Below are 21,622 nucleotides of genomic sequence, written 5' to 3'. Positions count from 1 at the left end.
TACAAATACATATCACATACAGGCAAGTATTCAACCGTTCTTGTTATACCACTACAAATACATATCACATGTTCTTGTTCGCCACACAAATTTTTCTAAGGCCGACTGGAGAAAATTCGGATCGTTCATATCCAGTATGGCAGCCAACACGTGTGTAGAAAAAATGTAAACAATGTGAATTGAACGTCTGGCGTTCTGTTTTCTTCATTGTCAAGGTGATACAATGTTATATTCTTGTTTTTGAACTATGCTGAAGCATTTTAATCATGAAAGAATCTGGGGGGGGGGGGGGTTAAGGCGAGTCATATGCCCACACAGATTTTGTCGCTCTGTAAGCATTTTGGAAAGTTCATAGTTGTACGATTTACCTAAACATTTAAACTTTGTACAGCACTGTCCAAATGACAATATTTATATGTTTACAGTATTTTTAACGTGATGATTTTCATATTGCGTGTTAATTGTTCTGTCAAAAAATTATGTCTTCAGGTTTGGGAGATGGTACGCTTTACCTTTCCTTTTAACTGTTTTTGCATACAGAACAGTCATATTGCACTGGCTACCCATGATTGAATTTGTTTACATTTTAATCGTGTAATGTACAGTAGTCTTGAACTAAATGCATTTAAAATGTTATATACACATGTAGCTTGAAAACTAGTATATTATAGGAAAAACATTAATTGACCATAAATGAATTCATCATCTTATCTATTCATTTTGTTTTTGTGAAAAAATATGTTTATCTAATTTTTAACCTGAACTTTAAAAAATCGTGATTCGAACACTCGCGACAGGTAACTGGATGCTTCATCTCAGCCGCTATGACTACTGAGCTACGAAGTCGCACAGAAATTTCCCTTTAAATAGCAAATAGTTCTATATGTATAGCAAACGCACAACTGGACTTAGAGTTTTTGAGAATATGTTGCGAAATTTAAGTAGGTAAACTAACTTTTTTATATAGAGTGGGTCTTTGTACCATTTTTTTGAAAATGTTGAGAGATACATCCTTCCATACCCTTTGAATATTTGTTTACAAAAAAATGGTACGAAGACCCACTCTATATAAAAAGCACAGTTTTAACATCCATTTCTATCATTTTTACGGTTACTAAAGCGTATTACCATTTTGGCAGGTTAATTACAATCAATTTGTAAGTAATTTGATTCAAGTTTTATCTTTACTGTATGCATATGGTTATAAATAACTCCCAAATTTAATAAAAAGTGGAATTTGCAAGATTTTATTTAATTGATATTTTACTTGCCCTTGCGTAGGCATATGACTCGCCTAATCCACCCAGATTCTTTCATTCAAAGGCTATTTCATGTGCAAAAACGAAAGTAGGGTTCATCTCAAAGTGAACAAGAATAAATTTAAAGATTGACTTACTTTGGTGAAGAAAACAGTGAAAGTCAAATAAAAACTTCATTATTAATCATACTTTGATTTTTATTGATAACTTTATTACTTTAACCAACAACACGAATAATGAGACATAAGCTATTCTGTATAAATAAGGAAAACAAAGGAAGACAACTCTTGCATTTTACATTCTGTGTCATATTTTCTTCTGTGCCTCAAAAGTGGCACGAGAATAGTATGAAATTTCAGGTAAAATTAACCAACTGGTACCTAGGTTATTTTCTAAAATTGTTTTGATCAAGCATTCCTGTAGTATCTGCTTTTAATTTGCTGATGTACACTTTCCAATCATTTTCCTCGGAAAGATGGATAACTCTGTAAGAATTCTGCATTTTTTAAACAATCATAAAAAGCTATATTTTCACCTGATTTAAGAAATGATTGCTGATATGGAATTAGTGGGTCATACTTTACACAATGTACATAAAAAACTGACAATTTTTTGACTCCTTAAAAATTATTGGGCATTGCTACTAAAGAATTCTGAAAACAGTGGTATTGTAAACTGGGCAGTGATAGCAATGCCCAATAATTTTTAAGGAGTCCAAAAAATGTCAGTTTTTTTATATCCATTGTGTAAAGTATGACCCACTGATTCATTTCTCAAATCGGGTGAAAATTAAGCTTTTTATGAATGTTTAAAAAATGCAGAATTCTTACAGAGTTATCCATCTTTCTGTCAGAGGAAAATGATAAGAAAGTGTACATCGGCTAATAAAAAGCAGATAATACAGGAATGCTAGATTTAAGAATATAACCTTGGTACCAGTTAGTTAATTTTATCTGAAATATCTTAATATTCTTGTGCCACTGCTGAGACACAGAAGAAAATTTGACATGGTTTGTAAAATGCAAGAGTTGTCTTCCTTATTTATATAGAGTCTGTCATTATGCATCTGTTCTGTTGTTTTTATAGTGTGAAACCTAATTATATTATAACAATTGGCAGAGGCAGCTGAATCCCTTCAGTTAACTTTCTGAGGACCTGGCAGGTTCAATATATACAAATATATGATTAAGCAATATATACAAATAAATGTTAGACTACTTGTTATTAATCAATTATGTACATCAAAGTGATGCTGGCTCTGAAGCAATCAGCTTTTACATGTACAGCTCGGCTCTTCTACTTGCTAGCTCTTACAACATGGCTCTTCGAGTTACTGGCTCTAACAGCTCAGCTCTTATAACATCGTTTTTAACCGGCTCTTATAGCTCAGCTCTTACTGGCTCCCCCAGTAGCTTTCTTGGTAATAAATAATATCTAAAGCCAGGAAAGACTTATTCAGTCACGTCTAAAGCTTTAATATTTTTATTCTTTTAAAAAAAATATTACCTTCTTATTATCAATTGATAGCCACTTGTGTTCTCACTTCTGCTTCAACTTTGCAACTAATTTAAATCCACCACTTCACCTGTATTTATAATCCCTGTGCCAAATGACGCCACCTAGCTGAACATTACTATAAAACAAGACTTTTCCTGGATTGTCTCAATTTTTAAAGTAATAAACTTGTCATTAAAAGTCAAAGTATGATTATAAATGAAGTTTTTATCTGATTTTCAAAGAAACTATCCAAGATATTTTTTATCAAACTTCATATGCTGATAGATATTGATGAGAGCTATGCAACTGCATCAACATTTTTTGACCTTGACCTTTCCTTTGACCTTGACCTCACTTTTCTGAAATTAGTGTTTAGCTCAGTTTTAAACATACCACAAGATGGTGTTATCAAACTTCACATGTTGATACATACTGATGAGAGCTATTCAACTGCATCAACATTTTTGACCTTGACCTTTCCTTTGGCCTTGACCTTACTTATCTTAAATTAGTGTTTTGCTCAGTTTTAAAGATACCATTCGAGATATTTTTATCAAACTTCAGATGCTGTTACATATTGATGAGAGCAATTCAACTTCATTAACATTTTTGACCTTGACCTTTCCTTTGACCTTTGACCTCACTTTTCCTAAATCACTGTCAAATTTCACATGTTAATACATAATGATGTTAGCAATTCAACTGCATCAGCAATTTTGACTTTGACCTTTTATTTGACCTTGACCTCACTTTTATCAAATTGTGTTTAAGTCAGTTTAAATTGAAGAGATCAATCTAGATATTTTTATTAAACTTCATATCTTGATACATATTAATGAGAGATATGCATCTGCATCAACAATTTGACCTTGATGTTTCCTTTGACCTTTGACCTCACTTTTCCTAAATCACTGTCAAACTTCATATGCTGATACATACTGATGTAAGCAATTGAACTGCATCAACAATTTTGACCTTGACCTTTTATTTGACCTTGACCTCTCTTTATCAAATTGCGTTTTTAAAAAACAGTTTTAAAGAAACCATTTATAATATTTTTTCAACTTCATATGCTGACACTTACTGATGAGAGCTGTTCAACTGAATCTACAGTTTTTAGCTCGCCTGAGCTGAAAGCTCAAGTGAGCTTTTCTGATCACCCGTTGTCCGTCGTCCGTCTGTCTGTCTGTCCATCCGTCTGTAAACTTTTCACATTTTCAACTTCTTCTCAAGAACCACTGGACCAATTTTAACCAAACTTGGTACAAAGCATCCTTGGGTGAAGAGGAATTTAAATTGTTAAAACCAAGGCCCGAGACCCCTTTCAAGGGGAGATAATCAAGAAAATACAAAAATAGTGTGGGGTCATTAAAAAATCTTCTTCTCAAGAACCACTGGGCCAGAAAAGCTGAAACTTATATGAAAGCATCCTGGGGTAGTGTAAATTCTTAATTGTTCAAGTCATGACCCCCGGTGGTAGGGCGGGGCCACAATAGGGAATCCAAATTTTACATACAAATACAGGTGACTCTCGATGGCTCGAACTCCGATCTCTTGAAGTTCTCGATCTCTCGAAGTGAACCTCCGGTCCCGTTTTTTTCCTCTATATAACTAAGGAAATTTACTCCTGATCTCTAGAACTTCTATCTCTCGAAGTTCTCTATCTCTCGAACCAAAACCTGGGTCCTGTTACACATATTTCATTGAATTGTTAAGTTTTGTTTGCGCATGTATACACGCCGATCAAGCGTTAAATTGAGCCTGGACTTACCTGGAAAACAGTAAACGCCTGGGGCTCGCATGGAGGTGTTAATTGGGTGTTTACATAGATGACACTACACCCGTGGGTCGTCCGTGTGTTGATATAATTAATTGGTTATTATTGGTAAATTATCAAAGAATTCACAACAGTTACTTATTTTGACTTGAAACAGAGACGATAATTTTTAGAAAATAAATGTATAGACGTACGTTTCAATAATAACCAATAGACTATGAACTTTGATTAGAGTCTACATAATACCAGTATGGCAATTACTGCAAAGAAATATCTTTCTCAAAGACTGAATACCGATTAAGAAAAATCTGGTGAACACTGGAGAAGGACCCAATCAAGCCGCGGAATAGCCAAACTGGGTATCATGTTATCGTGAAATAAGAACAAATAAATATTGCAACTTCAGGAATTTGTTGTATTTATTCGAAATACGATCATTGTTGTTGGTATCAAGTATATTACCTGTAAAATACGATTGAAAACGTGCAATAACTTTATTTACATATACTTCCGGTATCTATAATAGTAGAACATCGATGATCGGAACTGAAAATTCCGGATTTTATTTACTTTCTATCTCTCGAACCCCTCGATCTCTCGAATTTAGTGTATATTTAAAGAAGTTTGTTCAAATCATGATCTAAAATGGCTGACCAAAGTTTTACATAGAAATTGCGGTCCCTTGAACTTCGAGAGATCGAGAGTCACCTGTATATGGGAAAAAACTAAAAATCTTCTTCTCAAGAACCACTGCGCCATAAAAGCTGAAACTTATGTGGAACATCCTTGGGTAGTGTAGATTCTAAATTGTTCAAATCATGACCCCCGAGGGTAGGGCGGGGTCACAATAGGGAATCCAAGTTTTACATAGAAATATATAGGGGAAAACTTTAAAAATCTTCTTCTCAAGAAGCACTGGGCCAGAAAAGCTGAAACTTACGTGGAAGCATCCTGGGGTAGTGTAGATTATAAATTGTCCAAATCATGACCCCTTTGGGTAGGGCGGGGCCACAATATGGAATCTAAGTTTTACATAGAAATATATAGGGAAAAAACTTTTAAAATCTTCTTCTCAAGAAGCACTGGGCCAGAAAAGTTGAAACTTATGTGGAAGGATCTTGGGGTAGTGTAGATTATAAATTGTCCAAATCATGACCCCTGGTGGTAGGGTGTGGTCACATTTTGTATTACAAAGGGGGGATATCTGTTAAAGAACAGCATGGCCAAAGTTTCTCAGGTGAGCGATGTGGCCCATGGACCTCTTGTTTGACCTTGGCATTTCCTTTGACTTTGACCTCACTTTAATGAAATTAGTGTCAAACTTCATATGCTTATACATACTAAATAAATGTAAGCACTTCAACTGCATCACTATTCAAGATATTTTGATCAAATTTCATACATGTATACAAATTTTCATGTTGCTTTACTAATATACCCTCGGCGGGGCATTCATGTCCTCTGGACATACTTCTAGTTACCTTTATATCTAACAGGTTTGTGACAATCAGAAAGTAAATTAAGAAATGTGTTACAGTTTTTAGAGTATCAGACAACTTTTATCAATGCATCATGAAACATTTCCATCAATAATCTAAATTAAGCCATACTTCATGTATAACATTAGTCTTTAAAGACATTGAAGCTATACAGAAATATTTACTCATGGTACTGAGTTTGTTTTGACAGGTCTCCCAGGATGTGCTGTTTGACTATGTAAAGCTAAAGAAGAGGAAGAAATCACGGTTTTAACAGGTTTCAAAAATCTTTAGATTTTTAGCTCATCTAAGCCGAAGGCTCAAGTGATTTTCTGATCACATTTTGTACGGTGTCCATCTGTCTGTCTGTAAACTTTTCACATTTTTGACTTCTCAAGAACCACAAAGCATCCTTGGGTGACGGGGATTTAAGTTTCTTCAAATGAAGGGCCATGCCCTCATTCAAGGGGAGATAATTTGGAATTAAGGAAAATTTGGTGGGATGTTTTAAAAATCTTCTTCTTAAGAACCACTGTGCCAGGAAAGATGAAACTTATGGGAAAACATCCTCAGGTAGTGAAGATTCAAGTTTGTTCAAATCAAGACCCCGGGTGGTAGGGCGGGGCCAAAATGGCCGACCAAAGTTTTACATAGAAATATATAAGAAAATTCTTTAAAAATCTTCTTCTCAAGAATAACAAAGCCATAATTCATCAGATTTATATGGAAGCATCCTCAGGTAGTGTAGATTCCAAATTCTTCAAATCATGACCCCCGGGGGTAGGGAAGGGCCACAATGGTCGACCAAAGTGTTACATAGAAATATATAGGAAAATTCTCATCTTTTTAAGAATAGCAAAGCCATGACTGGTCATGGGACTACTTTTGGATTTAAACTTTTCAATAATAAACCAATTTGTATTTTTTCCTAGCCATAGTGCTCAGGTGAGCGATGTGGCCCATGGGTCTCTTGTTTAATATAAGGGGTTGGTATTTTAAAGACTTGACAAAATCCAGGTCTACATATCCATGAGTGATCTAAAATATATCATTAAATAACAGTAGTTTTCAAGACATTGAAGCTATACAGAAATATATACTCATTGTACTTTGTTGATTTTGACAGGTCTCCCAGGATGTGCTGTTGAAGTATGTAAAGCTTAAGAAGAGGAAGAAATCACCATTTTGACAGGTTTGACTAATGCCTAAATTTAGTTTGTTTAGCTCACCTGAGCCGAAGGCTCAAGTGAGCTTTTCTGATCACATTTTGTCTGGCATCCGTCTGTCTGTAAACTTTTCACATTTTCGACTTCTTTTCAAGAACCACTGGGCCATTTTCAACCAAACTTGGCACACAGTAACTTTAGATAAAGGGGATTCAAATTTGTTCAAATGAAAGGCCAGGCTCTCTTCCAAGGAGAGATAATTATGAATAAGCGAAAAATTAATTGCATCTTTTAAAAATCATCTTCATCCATGGGCCTCTTGTTTAATATAAGGGGTTGGTATTTTAAAAAATTGACAAAATCCAGGTATACATTTCCATGAGTAATCTAAAATATATCATTCAATAACATTAGTTTTCAAGACATTGAAGCTATACAGAAATATATAATCATTGTACTGAGTTTATTTTGACAGGTCTCCCAGGATGTGCTGTTGAAGTATGTAAAGCTAAAGAAGAGGAAGAAATCACCATTTTGACAGGTTTAATTAATGCCTAAATTAAGTTTTTTGGCTCACCTGAGTCGAAAGCTCAAGTGAGCTTTTCTGATCACATTTTGTCTGGCATCCGTCTGTCTGTTAACTTTTCACATTTTTGACTTCTTCTGAAGAACCACTGGGCCAATTTCAACCTTGGGTGAAGGAGATTCAAATTTGTTCAAATAAAAAGCCAAGCCCTCTTCCAAGGGGAGATAATTATGAATTAGTGACAAATTAATTGCATCTTTTAAAAATCTTCTTCGCCAAAACCCTTGGGCCAGGAAAGATGAAACTCATGTTGAAGCATCCTCATGTAGAGTAGATTCAAATTTTTTCAAATCATGACCCCCAGGGGTAGGGCGAGGCCACAATTGACGATTAAAGGTTTACATAGGAATAAATACATTGGAAAATCAAATTTTTTAAAACTCTTCTTTTTAAGAACAATAAAGCCATGATTGGTCATATCTTTATGTAAGCATCCTTACTTAGTGTTGATTCAAGTTTGTTTAAGTCATTTATGTGAAGTAGGGGGTAGGTAGGGTGGGCCACAATTGGAAATTTATAAGTATCAAGGAATTTTTTTTCCCAAGAACAGAAATGCAATGTTTAATCATATAGATATGGAGGCATCCTCAGATAGTAGAAAGTCATACTTGTTCAAATGAGGGCTACCACGGTTAGGACTGGGTCACAATGGGGGGGGGGGGTCAAATGAATAAATAGGGAAAAATCATCTGCTCAAAAACAGAAAAATTGCATTTGTTGTATGGAAGCATCATCGGGTAGTTGGTAGTTTAAAATTTCAGACCCCCCCCCATCTAAATTTAAACTACTCAATACTGAACTGATTTCTCCAGTCCTTCGGATGATACCATATAAACCAAGGTCCCGTGTCACAGCAGGTGTGGCACGATAAAGATCTGTCCCTGCTCAAAGGCCGTAAGTGCCGAGCATAGGCTAAAATTTGCAGCCCTTCACCGGCAATGGTGACATCTCCATATCAGTGAAATATTCTGGAGAGGAACATTAAACAGTATACAATCAATCAATCAATCTTAGCCAGTGTGCTCAGATTAGCGATGTGGCCCATGGGCCTCTTGTTATAACTGTGTTAAAATACACAGTAATCATACCTATCTATCATGATCTATATATCTTAAAGTTACCATAGAACTTTCCTATTTAACATTTATTGTAATATTTATGAATTAGTAATGGTAGGAATGCAGTTTTTATCATGATTTTTCTTCTGTGAATTACAAAGTTTACACACAGAATTGTAAATACAATGTTATAGAATGTCAGGTTTTAAATGACTAAGACTAGTGTTAACATCTATAAGAATCTGAACAGTATGTCACAATTTATATGTGTTTTAATTATAACTATTGCTTTGTTAGACAGGTTTAATTGAGAACACTTGGAGGCTGCAGTGAATGAAGACAAAGCATTGAGAAGCAAGTGTCAAGGTATTTATGTTTATCTGGTAATTCTAATTTAAAATTGTTTAACACTATATAAATGGTGCCTGATTTGGAGGGTAACATTTGAAATTGACACCCCAAGGAAAACCATTGTCAACCGACGCGTCAGCGGAGGTTGAAATGATTTTCCGCTCAAAGGGTAAGTGCAATTTCAAAATGTGAACCCTCCAAATCAGGCACCATTTATTTTATTATACTGAATGTCTTATTGATTTAGGACGTCAGCGAAAAAAAACCGTCGATCGTCTTTACGCTCATGCATAGAAAGCTTTCACACTCACCGGTTCACTAATCTCCTTATTGTTTGTTTGATACTCGAATTAGAGTCATTTATCATATAAAGTTTCGTTATTTCTGGCTCGCAAGCATGTTTCCTACACTCGCAAACATGTATCGTCTGTCGTTTGTTGTTTTCAAGTAAGCTATATCGGATGCAAGCTTTTATTGACGTCAAGTTTTTTTTCTTCTTTCAAACGCGCAACTGAACGTTTTGTATACAATTCTACGTTGAATGTGCCATACGCGTTTTTATAATTTTCACGCATGTGGCATTACCGTTACTGTGAACTGTTACCCACTTTATTGAATACGTGTGTATGCTTTTAATTTTATCATGATTTTTCTATTGCTCAGGGTAATGAAAATGATTTCATGTTAACTCGTCTAAACCAACACTCAGATTAATTATAACTATTGTAGAGAACACTATGCTATGAATGAAGACAAAGCATTGTAGAAGCCAGTGTCAAGGTATTTATGTTTATCTGGTAATTCTATTTAATTGTTTAACACGGTATAAGTTCTTAAAACCAAAACATTTTACAATGAGTACATTTGTTATTTATAAACAGAGATGTGTTCCTGATGTAGATAACTATAACACAGTGTTGTAATTTACAGAGAGATCTCCCTGACTGAAATCAACACAGAATTATAAAGTCACAGGAAAAAGAAGTCTGGTGTCAGTCATGTATACAGCAGTATTACAGAAATCTGTCAGAGTGAGAGGTGTTAGTCAGTGTAAACACATTACCCTCGTGACATCAGACCGGGTCTGGATCAGTGATTATAATGGCAATTTAATCTTAACAAACACGAGAGGTGACATTCTAGATAGTGTGACGGATTTACTTAGACATGGTTCTGGAGTACATACTGTGACTCAAAATGGTGATGTGATTTATATAGACAGACATAGTAACATCATAAAACGATCTAAAGATAAAGTAAAGACCAGAGTGATACCATACACATCACCATGGGTACCATACTGTGTCTACAGCTCCCCCTCCACTGGAGACCTGCTGGTCGGGATGTATAGATATACTGATACAGATACAGGCCAGGTTAACCGTTACAATAACACAGGAGAACACATACAGACCATACAGCACGACTACACAGGTCAGGGACTGTATAGTAATCCTCTATACATCACAGAGAACCGCAATGGAGATGTTATTGTGTCTGACTTTCGTTATATTGGTGTTGGTGCTGTAGTGGTGACAGACAGAAGAGGGAGACATCGCTTCTCCTACACACGTACTCCATCAGGATCAAGACTACGACCATGGGGAATCTGTACTGACGCGCTGTCACACATCCTGCTGTGTGATGGTAACACCAACACAGTACATATCATTGATAAAGATGGTAACTACCTGACACAGTTAGATACAGTACAACACAGGATAGACTGGCCATCCTGCCTGAGTTATGATGACATCACCCGGTCTGTCTGGGTAGGATCATACCGCCACAACACCGTGAAGATCTACAGACTTATCTATGGAGGGGATAATCTGACTGGTAAGTAACACAGAAGTATTATTATATGTTTGTTTACAATGTTTAGTGTGTATAATATAGTATAGTCATTGTTTTATGTGTAATCATAGTGATAACTTTTAAGTGTAAATACATTACATGGTAAATTGAATTCTAACTTGTGTTATGTAACAAGAAATGTTTTTTAAAAAAGGATATTAATTGATAAGTTGTCAAATTAATAATGATTTGATTTTCATATTAGATTTAATGAGACATATTAGAGTTTTTTGAATGTATACTTAGTTGTTAACTTTGTTGTCTTTGAGAAACAATTCCTGAATTTGTACAGATTGTCTAATGATTTGTTAACTTGGTTAAATAACTCTCATTGATTCTGTCTTCTATTTGGGTTGACATGATATTTTTATATTCCTCTGCTAAATGGTTTGTAGGTTAAATTTATAGATCACTACAAATGTCAGGAAATGGAAAAATAATTGTACAATTGGGGTTCATGAGTGTTGGAGGGGGGGGGGGGTAATGTCATAGACCTTATCATTAGATAATATATACTTTGAATACATCATACAATGTGTTAAAACAAAGTTCAATCACAGTGACTACAAACATTTTGTACAGTATTGACAGTGAGATATAGACACCATTGATATTAACACAGCTCTGTCTAGGAATGTTGTGTATTTCTGTAGCAGGTGTTCAGTAAATCTACACTGTGTACTGGGGTGACATTTTACATGTATATTACATGGAGATTTTATGGTTAAAATGAAACCAATGCCAGAATTATAGAGTCATATCAGTGTAACCCGCCCCCCCCTCCCACCCCCAACTTCACCACACACACACACCCTCTCACCCTCTCCCTTCCTCACACACACAATTTTTGGGGGTAGGTTTGGGTGGGAAGGAGGTGTCACACGGTGTCTCACTTTATCATGCTATTTAATCTTTTTCTTTTAGTACTGTTTTAGTGAAAAAACCCTTTTTGTTCTGTATTTACACAATGCATTATGTTAAAAAGTGAATAATTCTCAGGAACAAAAATGAAAGAAAACAAGCAATTGTGATTTGATGTGGCCCCTGGGCCTCTTGTTAAAACTTCTTAAGGTTGATAAGATGACGCAGTTAGTTTTTAGCTCTACTGGTCAGAGACCAGAAGAGCTTATGCGATAGTAATGCGTCCGGCGTCCGTTCGTCTGTCTAGCTGTCCGTCTGTCTGTAAACAATTTTTCAAAATGCTACTCCTCCTACAGTTTTGGTCTGATTTCAATATAACTTGGCAGTTTTTGACAAGTAAATTCCATAATGCTACTCCTCCTACAGTTTTGGTCTGATTTGAATATAACTTGGCACACAAGTAGACTACACTAAGATACATAATTCTGTTTATTGGTTTTTGATTTCGGTATACATAATTCTGTTTTGGTCTGATTTCAATATAACTTGGCACACAAGTAGACTATACACAATTCTGTATATCATTTTTTGGTTTTTGATTTAGAATTTCTGAAATAAAAGGTGTTGCCATGGTATATGGTTTTTGATTTCGACCATAAAAATAGAAATTTCTGTGAAATTCCTTTAAAATGCTACTTCTCCTACAGTTTTAGTTTGATTTCAATATAACTTGGCACACAAGTAGACTACACTAAGATACACAATTCTGTATATCGTTTTTTTATTTCGATAAAAGGTGTTGCCGTGGTAACTAAAAATAGACATTTCTGTGAAATTCTTACGAAATGCTATCCTCTTACAGTTTTGGTCTGATTTCAATATAACTTGGCACACAAGTAGACTACACTAAGATACATAATTCTATATATCGGTTTTTGATTTCGATAAAAGGTGTTGCCATGGTAACTAAAAATAGACATTTCCCTGAAATTCTTACAAAATGCTACTCCTCTTACAGTTTTGGTCTGATTTCAATATAACTTGGCACACAAGTAGACTACACTAAGATACATAATTCTACATATCGGTTTTTGATTTAGGTGAACGTTGTTGCCATGGTTACTAAAAATAGAGATTTCTGTAAAATTGTTTCAAAATGCTACTCCTCCTAAAGTTTTGGTCTGATTTCAATATAACTTGGCACACAAGTAGACTGCACTACGATACATAATTCTATACATAGGGTTTGATTTCAATGAAGGATGTTGCCATGGTTACTAAAAATAGAAATTTCGGTGATTTTTTTTCAAAATGCTACTCCTCCTACAGTTTTAGTCTGATTTGAATATAACTTGGCACACAAGTAGATAACACTAAGATACATAATGCGGTGTATTGGTTTTTGATTTCAATGAACGGTGTTGCCGTGGTAACTAAAAATAGAAATTTCTGTAAAATTGTTTCAAAATGCTACTCCTCCTACAGTTTTGGTCTGATTTCAATATAACTTGGCACACAAGTAGACTACACTAAGATCCATAATTCTATGTATCTGTTTTTGATATCGATGAATGGTGTTGCCGTGGTTACTAAGAATAGAAATGTCTGTAAAATTGTTTCAAAATGCTTCTCCTCCTACAGTTTTAGTCTGATTTCGATATAACTTGGCACACAAGTAGACTACACTAAGAACATAAAGAGATTTTATCAAGGATCATTATTCTATTTATTGCTGTTGTTAAGTTTCAATTCCCAACTGCTTAAGTACTTTTCTCTTCCTTTGCTATAAGTACAAACCAGTAGAGCTTCAGTCTCGATAGAGACTTCTGGTTTATTAGCAGAATAGCTCACCTGAGCCGAAGGCTCAAGTGAGCTTTTCTGATCACATTTTATCCGGCGTCCATCTGTCTAGCTGTCCGTCCGACTGTAAACTTTTCACATTTTCAACTTCTTCGTAAGAACCACTGGGTCAATATTAACAAAGCTTGATACAAAGCATCCTTGAGTGATGGGGAATTCAAATTGTCAAAATGAAGGGCCAAGTCCCCTTACAAGGGGAGATAATCAAGAAAAGATGAAAATAGGGTGGGGTTATTAAAAATCTTCCTCTTAAGAACCACTTGGCCAGAAAAGTTGAAACTTATGTGGAAGCATCCTGGGGTAGTGTAGATTCTAAATTATTAAAACCATGACCCCCAGGGGTAGGATGGGGCCACAATAGGGAATCTAAGTTTTATATAGAAATATATAGGAAACATCTTTAAAAATCTTCTTCTCAAGAACCACTGGGCAGAAAACCTGACACTTATGTAGAAGCACCCTGGGGTAGTGTAGATTCTAAATTGTTAAAACCATGACCCGGGGAGGGGGACCACAATAGGGAATCCAAGTTTTACATTGAAATATGTAGGGAAAATCTTTAGAAATCTTCTTCTCAAGAACCAATGGCAAAGAAAAAATGAAACTTGTGTGGAAGTATCCTTGGGAAATGAAAATTCAAAACTATTAAAATTATGACCCCTGGGGATACTAAGGGCGGGGTCACAGTAGGGGATCCTAGTTTTACATAGAAATGCATACGAAAAATTCTCTAAAAATCATTTTCTCAAGAATCAACAGGCCATAAAAGCTGAAACTTGTGTTGAAGCATCATGGGGGTAGTGTTAATTCTAAATTGGCAAAATCATGACCCCCGGGGGTAGGGCGGGTGGTGCCACATTGACACAATAGGGAATCCACGTTTAACATAGAAATATATAGAAAAAAAAATTAGAAATTTTCTTTCCAAGAACCACTGAGCCAGTAAAGCTGAAATTTATACGGAAGCATTCTGGGTAGTGTTGATTCTACATTTTTAAAATCCTGACCCCGGGGAGGGGGAGGATATGGCCTCAATATGTATTACAAGGGGGGGGGGATTCTGGTTGAAAAAAGGCATCTCCAAAGTTACTCAGGTGACTCATGTCACCCATGGACCTCTTGTTTCATGTGTAAAAGACATAACTATTTTTCTGCTACAAAAGTAGTATTTTATTATCTATGTTTGTAAACTTTAAACAGAGGAATTAATTTTTTTTTGACAAAAAATGTTTAATTTTGTCACAACTGACCTCAAGTTGTGATGGGTTCTTTAAATTTGTATTAACAACCCAAAACAAATAATATTTTGGATGACCTTCTGTTCACCAAGAAATAACAAGATTCATAATAATTAACAATAAATTTATCTACATATGTACAATAAACATGAAAACGGCGAAAAGTTCAATCATGGTCATCACTGGACAGATTCACACTTCACACCACGTCGCAATGTATGGTCCACCATATTGTCCCTTCGGGTCCATCATATCCTAAAAGTAGCCTCACCACATACACCAATCCTCCCGTCCAGAACAAAAGCTTAATATACAATTTTGGTCACCTACAATTTTCATAGGGTTTTCTAATAAAATATTCAAAACACACATCTGTTCAATATACTAGATTTTACAAACAAATTACAGAAGAATATATTTTTGCCGTTTAACAAGTAAATGAATTAGAGCATATTAAATATATACATACTCGCTATATTGCTAACAGTTTTCCAAAGAAAATTGCTCTTTAAAGCGATCAACAAAAATATTACAAAGTGTAAAAACTTACTGAGCTGTGGCATTTTATACATAAAAATCATACTGTCGGCCCCCAGGTCTTGCTCTCAACACTGCTACAAAACATCCCTGAATCCCAAGATCACACAGCGGGGAACATAACACACCCAAGTTCACACAGCATGGGTAATATAAAAGGCACACCCACGATCACTCAGCATGGGTAAAGTATAACTCCCGGCGTCCAGACCTCATCTGACAAACACTAGCCAACACCCAGCAGTATAAATAACTGACCATACTACTCAAACGGGCTTGACGAGTATACGTTGATAAAAATAGAACAAGTACAACTCAGTGACCAATAGTGCGTAAACGAAATAAACGATAACTCCTAATGCCCAAATAAAGATAACTCTTACCAATACCTGTACAATAAGCTAATATTAATTATTAAACATTGACACAATGTCACTTGTGACAAATTTCAATCCTTGTTCATAGCCCATGACGTAAATCATACGACCAAAGCCATAATACCAGATAATACTCTGAGACTGATTTAGAAAGATAAGATATGAAAATAACAGATCTAGAGTATTGATACATATTTTTTTATCCTTGAACACCTGTAAAGTGCATTAAAACAAAATTCAAATTCTGCTTCATGTATTTGTTCTGATGTCCATTCTGAGAACATGACTGTTTTTGTTATAGATCCAAGCAGTGATGATATAAATAAAGTGAATGAGTTGAAGAAGTTTCTGAGAAAGGAGAAGACAACTGTTTCCCATGCTAGAGGAATACTTGTTGGATGTGCTGAGGCTGGAAAAACGACACTACTGAAGAGATTAAGAGGGCAACATCACAATATCAGCGAAATTACAGAGTCCACGAGGGGACTTGAACTCCATCAACATCTCTTTATTGTTAGAGATGGAATTCTGGAAGGTAAAAATAAATTCTGATACATATTCATAGCATAAATGACAGACAGGTCACTTTTTCATCAGAAGAAGCAAACTTTAGTTTTTAAAGCCCACCTAAGCTGAAAGCTAAAGTGAGCTTTTCTGATCATCCATTGTCCGTCATCCGTCCATATGTAATCTTTTTTATTTGGAGGTGTGAGCATCCCCTGCTGACCGATCACATCTGCTGTGTGCTCCTTGTCATGATCAGGAAATGTCAGAAAAATTCATCGTCAATTCAGTGTATAAATAATGGAGTAACAATTAGTATGAAAAACATCAGTCAGCATTTGTCTCCATGAAAAATTGTATTTGCTGACAAGGTCAAGGTAATGACCATAGAACTTATGAAATGATGACTTTAAACAGAGAGATTGAATTGTAAAAATTAAGGGCCATGTCCTCATACAAGGGGAGATAATCAATGAAAGACAAAAATAGGCTTCAGTCATTATAAAATCTTCCCAAGAACCATTGCGTCAGAAAAGCTGAAACTTACGTGGAAGCATCCTGGGGTAGTGTAAATTCTACATTTTTTAAATCATGACCTCCAGGGTGTAGGGTGGGGCCACAATAAGGAATCCAACTTTTGCATTGAAATATCTTTACATGTATATAGGAAATTCTTTTAAAATCTTCTTCAGAGCCACCTGAAAAGAAAGGCTGGAACTTATTTGGAAGTATCCTGATTCCTCTGGTAGTGCACATTCTAAATTGTTCAAATCATGACCCCGAGGGGTAGGTGGGGCAACAATAAGGAATCCAAGTTTTATATTGAAACAAATACTAGAAAAAATCTCCTTCTCAAGAACCACTTAGCCAAGAATGATGAAACTCATTAGGAATCATTCTTAAGTGGTGTACATTCAAGTTTGTTCAAATCATGACTCCTGAGGGTAGGCTGGGGCCAATATGGCTGATCAAAGTTTTACATAGGAGTATATAGAAAAAAAATTTAAGATATTTAAAAAAAAAACATCTTCTCAAGATTTGCAAAGCTATGATTGGTGTTGATAATATTGATGCATCTTCAGATGGTGTAAATTCAAGATTGTTCAAATCATAAGGCCAAAGGCTAGGGTGGGGCAAAGATGACGGATTAAAGTTTTACATAAAATAGAGGTAAAAAATCTTTACAAGAACAAAAATCTATGTTTAGTCATACTGACATGTAAGCATCTTCATGTAGTGATTATTTAAATTTGTTCAAATCATTGTAACCCTTGTTTTCCCCAAATATTAACAACAAAGATTTAAAGCTTAGGTTCTTTGAAGGATTTTATTAGCTCTTCTGAGCCAAAGGCTCAAAGAGCTAATGCTATGGCCATTTGTGCGGTGTGCGTAAACTTTTTAGAATATGGGCCATAACTCAAGAACCCCTTGGCCAATCAGTACCAAATTTGCTACAGGGTATCCTTGGCCCAAAGGCTACCATTTATACTAAAATAAGGGTTAGGACCCTTAAACAAGGGGAGATAATTAGGAAAACAAAACCAAAAGTACTGGTTGCTAAAAAATCTTCTTCTCCATAACCACTAGGCAGATTTTCACCAAACTTACAAACAAGGATCAGGATATGTCGAAAATTAAAATTTTCACGGGTAATTACCCTGGGGCAAAGGGCGTGGTCTCAAGGTCACTTCAAAGTTGACAAAAATTTACAATTAATAAAAACGTTGATATTTTGCTTACTATAAAGACTAGGATCATCAAATCTTGTAAGTTGATGCATCTCAGGACTTCACATCATGTTAATACAAAAGTAGGTCATGGTGACCTACTTTTTAAATTTTACGGGCTTTTGTTTTCAAATTGATTTTGAGGCATATTTTGGACACTTTAAAGCCTATGATCATCAAACTTTGTCAGTTGATGCATCTTGGGTCCTCAAACAATGTCAACTTAAAAGTAGGTCACCGTGACCTACTTTTTGAACTTCATGACTTATCCTTTTAAAAACATTAAATCCCATTATTTCAGACACTGGGAGGTTTAGAATCATCAAATCTAGTACTTTGATGCATCTTGGGACCTTAAAACATATTTATGAAAAAGCAGCTCACTGTGACCTACTTTTTGAATTTTGCCGACATTTGTTTTCAAATTGTTTAAAATCTTGTAAGTTGATGCATCTCAGGACTTCACATCATGTTAATACAAAAGTAGGTCACGGTGACCTACTTTTTAAATTTTAAGGGCTTTTGTTTTCAAATTAATTTTGAGGCATATTTTGGACACTTTAAGGCCTATGATCATCAAACTTTGTCAGTTGATGCATCTTGGGTCCTCAAACAATGTCAACTTAAAAGTAGGTCACCGTGACCTACTTTTTGAACTTCATGACTTATCCTTTTAAAAACATTAAATCCCATTATTTCAGACACTGGGAGGTTTAGAATCATCAAATCTAGTACTTTGATGCATCTTGGGACCTTAAAACATATTTATGAAAAAGCAGGTCACTGTGACCTACTTTTTGAATTTTGCCGACATTTGTTTTCAAATTGTTTAAATCGCATATTTTGATTACCTTCAGACCTACGATCATCAAACTTGGTCAGTAGATGCATCTTAGGTGTTTAAAAAATGTCAACCAAAATTTAGGTCACGATGACCTACTTTCGACATTTCATGGCTATATTTAAGTATCTTAGGTATTTATTGGCTTAGAATTATCAAACTTTGTGAATGGATACATCTTTGGTTTTCGGAGAGTGACGACGTAAAAGTAGGTCATGTTGACCTACTTTTGACATTTTATGGCTTTATTCAAGTATCTCAAGTACTTATTGGCTTAGAATCATCAAACTTTGTGAGTTGATGCATCTTGGGTTTTTGGAGAGTGACGACCAAAAAGTAGGTCATGGTGACCTACTTTTGACATTTTGTGGCTATAATTATGTATCTCTGGTACTTATTGACCTAAAATCATCAAACTTTGTCAGTTGATGCTTCTTGGGTTTTTGGAGATTGTCGACCAAAAAGTAGGTCACTTTTGACATTTTATGGCTATATTTAAGTATCTCAGGCACTTATTGGCTAAGAATCATCAAACTTTGTTAGTTGAGGCATCTTCGGTTTTCGGAGAATGTCAACCAAAAAGTAGGTCACGGTGACCTACTTTTGAATGTCTCAGGTACTTATTAGCTTAGAATCATAAAATTTTGTCAGTTTAGGCATCTTGGGTTCTTGGATAACGTCGACCAAAAAGTAGGTCACCGTGACCTACTTTTGACATTTGATGGCTATTTTAATTATTTTAGGTATTTATTCTGGTACTAATTGGCTTACAATCGTCAAACTTTTTCAGATGATGCATCTTGGGTTTTCAGAGAATGTTGACCAAAAGTAGGTCATGATGACCTACTTTTGAATATCTCAGGTACTTATTTAACTAGAATCATCAGTCTTTGTCAATTAATGTATCTTGAGTCCTCAGAAAATTTCAGTCAAAAGGTAGGTCACTGTGACCTACTTATGGTATTTTATAATTGGCTAAATATTATCAAACTTTGTAAGTTGATGCATTTTGGGTCTTATGATACTAATAGAGTTGGAGGCTTCTAATAGAAGTGATAGATTGTACAATTTATCAGAAGAGCGATTCAAGGCCCTTGGGCTTCTTGTTTAGATAAGCATTATATAACCCTGTAAGAAAAATGTTTAAAATCAGCACATGTTATATTGTAGGGTTAACCGTTATTGAACTTATATTGGTGAATATTGGCACGAGTTGGTTGTACAAATGCACGAGCTTGCGAGTGCTTTTCTACAGCCATTGAGTGCAAATATTCACCAATATAAATTCAATAACTCCTTTATTATTAACTTAAACATTTCCTGAAATTTTATCATTATTATTCAACTTAAAAAACTCAACTTAATGATTTTTTAGCTCACCTGAGTCGAAGGCTGAAGTGAGCTTTTCTGATCAAAATTTGTCCGTTGTCTGTCGTTGTCGGCGTTGTCGTCGTTAACTTTTCACGTTTTCATCTTCTCAAAAACCACTGGGCCAATTTCAACCAAACTTGCCACAAAGTAATCTTAGGTATGGGGGATTCAAGTTTGTTCAAATGAAGGGCCATGCCCTTTTCCAAGGGGAGATGATTATGAATTAGAGAAAAATTAATGGCATTTTTAAAAAATCTTCTTCTCAAGAACCACAGGGGCAGGAAAGATGAAACTCATGTGGAATCATCCTCAGGTTCTGTAGATTCAAATTTATTCAAATCATGACCCCCGGGGCTAGGGTGGGGCCAAAATGGCCGATCAAAGTTTTACATAGGAATAAATAGGAAAAATCTTTAAAAATCTTCTTCTCAAGAACCAATTCTTAGATTCAATTTTGTGTGAATCATGACCCCCAGGGATAGGGTGGGGTCAAACTGGCCGATCAAAGATTTCATAGGAGTGAATGGGAAAAATCTTTAAAAATCTTCTTCTCAAGAACCACTTGGCCAGGAAAGACGAAACTCATAAGGAATCATCCTCAGGTACTGTAGATTCAAGTATGTTCAAATCATGACCCCCAGGGGTAGGGTGGGGCCAAAATGGCTGACCCAAGTTTTACATAGGAATATATAGGAACAATCTTTAAAAACCTTCTTCTCAAGAACTACTGGGCCAGGAAAGATGGAACTCATGTGGAATCATCCTTAGGTAGTGTAGATTCAAGTTTGTGCAAATCATGACCACCAAGGCTAGGGTGGGGCCAAAATGGCCGACCCAAGTTTTACATAGGAATATATAGGAAAAATCTTTAAAAATCTTCTTCTCAAGAACCACTGGGCCAGGAAAGATGAAACTCATGTGGAATCATCCTCAGGTAGTGTAGATTCAAGTTTGTTCAAATCATGACCCCCTGGGGTAGGGTGGGGCCAAAATGGCCGATCAAAGTTTTACAGAGGAGTATATAGGAAAAATTTTCTTCTCAAGAACCACTGGGCCAGGAAAGATGAAACTCATGTGGAATCATCCTCAGGTAGTGTAGATTCAAATTTGTCCAAATCATGACCCCTGGGGGTAGGGTGGGGTCAAAATGGCCCACCAAAGTTTCTCATAGGAATATATAGGAAAAAGCTTTAAAAATCTTCTTCTCAAGAACCACTGGGCCAGGAAAGGAAACTCATGTGGACTCATCCTCAGGTAGTGTAGATTCAAGTTTGTTC

At 35.6% G+C, this 21,622-nt stretch overlaps 1 protein-coding gene and 1 long non-coding RNA gene across 9 annotated transcripts in view; one reads left to right on the top strand and one right to left on the bottom strand.

Moving 5' to 3' along the window:
• Positions 1-21,622, top strand: part of LOC134238751 (uncharacterized) — a 53,467-nt gene that overhangs the window by 16,477 nt on the left and 15,368 nt on the right. For 4 of the 8 annotated variants that reach the window (XM_062720875.1, XM_062720872.1, XM_062720876.1 and 1 more), the window contains 6 exons: positions 6,223-6,288; positions 7,138-7,203; positions 7,653-7,718; positions 9,119-9,187; positions 10,103-11,011; positions 16,204-16,437. In XM_062720875.1, coding sequence (XP_062576859.1) covers positions 10,171-11,011; positions 16,204-16,437 — 1,075 coding nt within the window. In that variant the 5' untranslated portion in view covers positions 6,223-6,288; positions 7,138-7,203; positions 7,653-7,718; positions 9,119-9,187; positions 10,103-10,170. The remainder of the gene's footprint in view (positions 1-6,222; positions 6,289-7,137; positions 7,204-7,652; positions 7,719-9,118; positions 9,188-10,102; positions 11,012-16,203; positions 16,438-21,622) is intronic. The other 4 variants (XM_062720878.1, XM_062720877.1, XM_062720874.1 and 1 more) reach the window with 3 other exon arrangements.
• On the bottom strand, positions 15,098-15,838 carry LOC134238752 (uncharacterized). The gene is made up of 2 exons (XR_009986073.1): positions 15,539-15,838; positions 15,098-15,314 (listed from the first exon to the last, which is right to left on the bottom strand). It is a non-coding gene; the product is annotated as an uncharacterized LOC134238752 (long non-coding RNA).

This window comes from Saccostrea cucullata, unplaced genomic scaffold (genome assembly GCF_032062105.1).
Source record: "Saccostrea cucullata isolate Sc308-1 unplaced genomic scaffold, CSIRO_AGI_Scuc_v1 ctg11914, whole genome shotgun sequence".
NCBI lineage: Eukaryota > Metazoa > Mollusca > Bivalvia > Ostreida > Ostreidae > Saccostrea > Saccostrea cuccullata.
This window is presented reverse-complemented; position numbering and strand designations above follow the sequence as displayed.